Here is a 6,000-nt window from a genome sequence, read left to right as displayed (position 1 = left end):
CGTGAAAAGGCGAAGGCGTTCGGCTTTCTCGTATTTAAGGGACCGCCTCTCCTGGTATGTCCCATGTAGGACCTTAAGGTCCTCAAGTGATAATCTTTTGGAGGTCCCGAGCAACAAAGACGTTAGGTTGGCCTCAACTAGGGCCAGGGCCTTCTCAATATTGGCCCCGACTTGGTGGAACAGCCTATCACGGGAGACCAGGGCCCTGCGGGATTTGGCATCTTTCTGCAGGGCCTGCAAGACGGAGCTGTTCCACCTGGCCTTTGGGTTGGTTTCTGTTTAATATTTATGCTTCATCTTTTATTGGTGGGTTATTTTGAAATTGAGACCTGCAGTTTTAATTGAATTTTAAATTTGTATTTTAATCTGTTATTTTAAATTGATCGTTTTTATGTTTTTTGTTGTGATTTTAATTGATGTTAGCCGCCCTGAGCCCGGTTCTCTGGCTGGGAAGGGCGGGGTATAAATAAAATTATTATTATTATTATTATTATTATTTCTCCATCTCCTCCTGCGGAGCTGTTACTGCAGGCTTGCAAAGGCTGAGGACCTTCTGACTCAGCCTTGAGATTCCATCACAGGCAGCCAAAGGGAAGGTGGTTCTTCCACATACCTTGTCCAACCAGCAAAGGCTGCTGCTGTTTTTGCGAGAGCTATGCTCAGCTGAGCTCTTCCTCGCCACACAGAATCCAGAACAGAGGGAGCGCAGGAGGGCTCAGCAGCAGAGCTGAACCGGAGCTGGCGCTTCAGCTTTCTAGCAGGAGGAACACGTGTGTGGCTAATTCCTCCCCACCTGTCTTTTTCGTTTTTCATTTCCCCCCCTTCCTTCCCACCCCTTGCCGGTCCTTCTCCTCCTTCAGATGCTGAGCCAGCCGGGAGAGGATGGGGCAGGTGGCCTGGAGAGCTCTGTGCCTGTCGCTGTTCGATTATAAGACGGAGAAATATGTCATCGCCAAGAACAAGAAAGTGGGGGTGCTCTACCGAGTGGTCCAGTTATCCATCATGGCCTACATTGTGGGGTAAGCAGAGAATCTTTGCTCTTCTTTAAAATAAAAAATAAAAAAATTCTGCGTCATTGACACAGAGAGAGAGAGAGAGAGAGAGAGAGAGAGAGAGAGAGAGAGAGAGAAACCAGACCAGGCTGGTCCTTCTCCATCACCTTTTCTGATGTCTCTGGCTGATCATGGAATTATGGAATTGTTGGAAGGGACCCCCGAGGGTCATCCAGTCTGACCCCCCCTGCAACGCAGGAATCTTTTGCCCAACGTCGTGGGCCTCGAACCCACGACCCTGAGATTGAGAGTCTCGTGCTCTGCTATTGACGGATTGCTTTACGGCTTGCGCGGCTCAGCTGGAAAACTGAGATGCAGGGAAACGTCGCAGGAGCTGAGCAAACGGACTTGTACCAGCCAGGTCAGAAAGTCGGCCTGCATAAGCCCAGTGATGCCCGCTCTGAGTGGCAGCTGCTCTCTGGGGTTGCCTTGGGCAGGGGGGCAAAGGGTCCTCTCTGTTGCCAGATCCTTTGAAACTGGAGAGGCCAGGGATTGAACCCAGGGCTTTAATAGTTGTGAGATCCCCAGGGAAGGGGGGGGTCGGGGGGGCTGGTGTGTCACTGCTCAGAACCCCCTGACCTTTGAACCCACCTAACAGGACTCATCCTACAGCCTGGAAAAGCTGCAGTGAATAGGTACATTTTAAAAAAACAAACCACTGGCGTTTGGATTTTGCCAATTTGCACTGATTTTGCTCGATGCCAAACATTCTGCTGTTTGGGCTCCTTTGGGGATGGGCATAAAAATTCTGTTGCAAGGCTGGGCAACCCCAGATTTATTTATTTTTTTGCAGGGGGGTTGTCAAGATGCTGTCTGGGGGAGAGGGGGCTTCTAACTGGTGGTGTGGGGTCAGGATCCTCAGCCACCAAGGGAGACAGAGAGGGGAGTATTTGGGCTTTGAGGACAGCAGCTGGGCACAGATCAGCAATGCCCACTTCCCTTGCTTTGCTAGGACCTTGGCAGATGCCCAGGATGTTGACTGTCGTCACCCATGTGGTTTATGCCTGTCGTTCCAAAAGTATTCCTTCTCGGAAACGGCTGCTTCGGAGTCTCCAGGGCAGGCATGTGTGCAGGGTGTCTCCGTCGCATTGCACCCAGGGGTAGCTCTCGACGGGCGATCGCTCCCCGCCAGATAGGAACGGGACATTTGCTGGCGAAACACCACCCTTGGGGGTGGGGGTGCTTCCCGGTGGGCACCTGCCGCATGCCGTTCAGCTTGCGTCCCTCCCTCCCTGCAACCAGAACCAGGAAAAAAAGTTCATTTGCATCTCGTTCCAGGTAGAGTGCTCCTGAGCATGGGGTTTCTACTTAGCAGTCCGTTGACAGACCTCTTTAGACACGGTCTGTTTAAAAAAAAAAAATACTGTCTGGCGAGTGTCAGTTGCTGTTAGCCACCACAGCTGAGCAGAACCTCCACAGTCAGTGCACCTCGCCGTACCAGATGCTGGGGACAGGTACCAAGGGGGTTGCTGTTGCCTCCTGCATGGGAGCATCAAAAAATATCTGGCTGTCCCCTGTTGGTAACAGGACACTGGGCAGAATTCCTCAGCTTTCCCCTGTTCCAACAAGGCTCTTTTTGTTTTCATTGTCCCAAGAGAATCAAGACCTTTGTAGACCCGCAACCATTTTCCATGGTAGAGAAGGGATATGGTGTTGGATTCCTAGGAAACAGAAGGACTCAGTCTGTCTTTATGATCTGAAAAACCTTTCTCCTGATCACTCGTGCGGGAGATGTTCCATAGTTACCCGCCGGTGGTGAGGGAAATGCACTCTGGGCATGCTTAGGGGCACCCTTTGCCTCTTCTTTTTCCAAAGAGTACCATGCCCAGTTATGGATGTCATATTTTAAGGAGGGTGTTGACAAACTGGAACCTAGAGGAAGGGCGGCCAGGAGGACAAGGGGCCTGCACACCAGTTTGTGTTGCGAAGCTACGGCTGAAAGAGAGCTGAGTGCGGTTAGCTTGGAGGGAAGAAGTTCAAGGGTGAGGGAAATGACAGCCGTCTCCAAATAGCTGGAGCGCTGTCACATAGAAGATGGAGCAGACGTGTTCTCTGTCGCTCCACAGGTCAGGATTTGAACCCGGGGCTCAATTATTACAGCAAAGCGTATTTCAGCAAGACAGTAGGAGGCAGTTCCTACTTGTAAGAAGAGCTGTTCAACAGGGGAACAGCCTCTCTTTGGAGGCAGCGGACTCGTCTCATCTGGCATTGCAGATCCTGCACCGAGCAATGGGCTGGACTACATGAGCTCAAGGGTCCCCTTTCCTGCCCTGAAACGCTCTGATCCCATTCTGCCCTGTTTCCTTCATTCTCCATTTACCACTTGCATTTCAGGGTATTTGCAATGACCGGCTGTGGGCAAAAGCGAGGGCTTTCCATCATTTTGTAATCTCAGAACGGGGTATTTGTGGCTGATGTTGGCGCAGACTGGGAACTCTGTACATGCTCAGTTTGCTTTGGTCCGGCATTCGCATAGTACTGGCCCTCTGTATCAAGAGCAAAAAGCACTGATATTTGCAGGAGGACTCTTGAATGCAGAATTTATTATTTCCACCACGCTTCACAGCATAAGCGCGTTTGTGTGTGTGGCTGTCCAACCCGTAAGAAAATGTTACAATCCTGGGCATATTTATTCAGAAATAAGCCTCTCTTTTTCCAAGCGTTTGCTCCCCCTACCCCTCTGGAAGTGCATTTGGGGAATGCACACAGACTCGGATGATTAATGGATCCGTTGAATGGATTGATTTAATCAGCTAAAACATCTGCATATATTAACAAACCCGCAATGTCCCGTCCGTCCCCAGCTGGAGGTTTAAAGGAGACGTCAGACGTGTTTTGTTGAGTCGGTACAAAATGGAATTGGCGGTTGGGCTCAGGAAGAAGATGGGAATCCTTCCATTATCCGCGGGGTTTTTAAAAACCACAGTTCCTTTACAAATAGTCTGGTGCTCAAGTTATAGAAGGACGTGTGAGAATTTAAATCAGTTGGTTAGAGTGTTGTCCAACCTCCTGCAATGCAGGAATAATGCAGCTGTCCCAGACGGGAATCGAACCTGCAACCTTGGCAAGGTTGCAGGTTCGATTCCCGTCTGGGACAGCTGCATTATTCCCGCATTGCAAGAGGTTGGACTAGATCAGGCTTCCTCAACCTCGGCCCTCCAGATGTTTTGAGACTACAATTCCCATCATCCTTGACCACTGGTCCTGCTAGCTAGGGATCATGGGGGTTGTAGTCCCAAAACATCTGGAGGGATGAGGTTGAGGAAGCCTGGCCTAGAGGATCCTCGGGGTCCCTTCCAACTTGATGATTCTCTGAAATGTTCTGGGTTCGATTCCTTGCATTGATGAAGGATCTCAGCTTAGGGGGGTTGAAAGCTCCCCACATTGGAAAGCTGCTGCCAGTCAGTGCGTGTAGACACGGCCAAGCGTTCTATCTATCTATTGAATCAGTACAAAACAACTTCCTGTGCTCCTGGTTTAAACTTTTCATTCCACACCATGAGGACTAGAATCTTGCTTTATTGCTGAGAACTCAGTGGTTACGCAGAAGGTCTTGGGTCCAGTTCCCAATGGCATCCCCAGGTCGGACTGAGATATATTCCCTGTCTGAAAAACCCTGGAGAGCTGCTGCCAGTCAGAGCAGACAGCACTGAGCTAGATGGACCAATGGCTGACTGTGTAAATCAGCACCTCTGCCTGCAACTGGCTTTCAGATGCTCTTCTGCAAAGCCCCGTTCAGCACACGACAGCAGATCAGGTTGCCATGGCAGCAGCCTCGTGGCCTTTCCTCCGCGATTCCGAGATGTGTGGCGGGTGCTTTAGCGCAGTGATACACCGGTGCTGCAGAAATTGGGAGCAGGCGTGGCCCACCGCGACTTCACGTCCCACGGAGGTGGCAAACCCTTCTCAGCCCAAGGACAACCACTTAGGGGGCACGGGCCTATAGTGGGTGCAGCCAGAGCTAGAAGGTGAGCCATGTGGGCTGCTACCCAACGCAGCATTTTTTTTTCTATAAGTTGCAGAATTCTACTTTCCTTAGGGAGATATTATGGGTTGCAATTTTTTAATTTTTTTCTGTTACGGCAGCGTGCACGAGTTTTCACTTGGGAAGATGGCTGATGTGATGACCCACATCCCTGTAGGCATCAAAGGAGAACAAATTGCTCCCGTGTCGAGAGATGCCTCGCTGATGCGTGGGTGCTCCAGGATGTGCCACTTTGTGCCAGTCATTTACGCGGCACGTGGCTGTCGAACGACATACTTTCTGACGCAGCTGTCAGCGTCTAATTACATTTAATTCCCTGCTTCCGCCTGGGCTCGGCAAGTGAGTAATTTAAGCCACGTTGAGGTGGCCGTACCTCCCAAGATATTTCGTTTAGAAAGAAAGCAGACCCCTCCCCCCCACAAGAGAATGCCACCACCTTTCTCTCCCCACCACACACGGCCGCGGTGACTTTTAGTAGCTGTGTGACAGGCAGAAATTCAACAGGGAATGCTTTATCCTCCCCACGGAGAAGCCAGTGACTTGCTTTGCCTTGCCGTTCCAACTAAGGCATGATGCAGAGAATTCCAAAGTAGGGAAAGGAGGCCACAATCCAATCTGTGCATCAGGAAGGATGGAGTCCTGGTCACCCGGAGACTCACAAAGGGAGACAACAATGAGTGCCCAGGTGCCACTGGCAGCAATTCCTAGGACTTCTAGCTTCCAACTGGAAATATTCCTGGAAGTGAAACACCCTTCCAAAATAATAATAATAATAATAATAATAATAATAATAATAATAATAATAAATTTATTTATACCCCACCCATCTGGCTGGGTTTCCCCAGTCACTCTGGGTGGCTTCCAACAAAAGATTAAAAACCTGATAAGACATCAGACATTAAAACCTTCCCTAAACAGGGCTGCCTTCAGATGTCTTCTAAAAGTCAGATAGTTGTCTATTTC

At 50.0% G+C, this 6,000-nt stretch overlaps 1 protein-coding gene across 1 annotated transcript in view; it reads left to right on the top strand.

Moving 5' to 3' along the window:
- The first annotated feature begins 836 nt into the window (after positions 1 to 836).
- The window catches only part of P2RX5 (purinergic receptor P2X 5), a 28,005-nt gene continuing 22,841 nt past the window's right edge, over positions 837 to 6,000 (top strand). The window contains exon 1 of the mRNA XM_033172425.1: positions 837 to 1,019. Coding sequence (XP_033028316.1) covers positions 883 to 1,019 — 137 coding nt within the window. The 5' untranslated portion in view covers positions 837 to 882. The remainder of the gene's footprint in view (positions 1,020 to 6,000) is intronic.

Source organism: Lacerta agilis, chromosome 15 (assembly GCF_009819535.1).
Source record: "Lacerta agilis isolate rLacAgi1 chromosome 15, rLacAgi1.pri, whole genome shotgun sequence".
Lineage (NCBI taxonomy): Eukaryota > Metazoa > Chordata > Lepidosauria > Squamata > Lacertidae > Lacerta > Lacerta agilis.
This window is presented reverse-complemented; position numbering and strand designations above follow the sequence as displayed.